The sequence below is a fragment of the Sphaeroforma arctica genome (genome assembly GCF_001186125.1).
Source record: "Sphaeroforma arctica JP610 unplaced genomic scaffold supercont1.15273, whole genome shotgun sequence".
Lineage (NCBI taxonomy): Eukaryota > Ichthyosporea > Ichthyophonida > Sphaeroforma > Sphaeroforma arctica.
Window position 1 is genome coordinate 1 of NW_014025285.1, and position 523 is coordinate 523.

At 44.2% G+C, this 523-nt stretch overlaps 1 protein-coding gene across 1 annotated transcript; it reads right to left on the bottom strand.

The window, feature by feature from the left end:
• Nucleotides 1-66: 66 nt before the first annotated feature.
• SARC_18286 (hypothetical protein) lies at nt 67-225 on the bottom strand (the record flags this gene model as incomplete). The annotated part of the gene is made up of 1 exon (XM_014287634.1): nt 67-225. A coding segment is annotated over one exon (159 nt), but the record flags the coding sequence as incomplete, so codon positions are not given.
• Nucleotides 226-523: the final 298 nt, after the last annotated feature.

The window sequence follows — 523 nt, forward strand, 5'->3', positions numbered from 1 at the left end:
CATACACACTCATATATATATATATATATATATATACATTTCTCTCCATAACATCCACTGACTTACAGCTTCGGAGTATTCGCCGTACTCTGCCATGCCGCCGTAGATGAACAGTCGGCTGTCGCCGTCCGTTGTCATGCCATACGCTGCACAGCCCTTGGGATATGATCCAGAGGTCACAGGCTTACGCCATGCAGACTCCACTGTGTGGTATAACGAGCGCATATGTCTTGATACTTCAGATATGGTTTGAGGTATAGGTCATCCGATTGTATGCGCCCTAGGGAGAAGGCGGTTAATGGTTGGGTATATACAATACACTGTTGTTATAGCTAGCGAACAATCTGCTACATACTGCTATGGACTCTATATACAAATATCAGTGTGTTAACCAGTGGTTACAATCCAGCACGGTTGTTGATGGGCGAAAACGCTAGTGCAAAGCTCATAGGAAGACCATGTGCCGTGAGAAGCTAAAACCCTAAACTATAACCCTTGTTATCTCTGACAGATGAGTTGATTA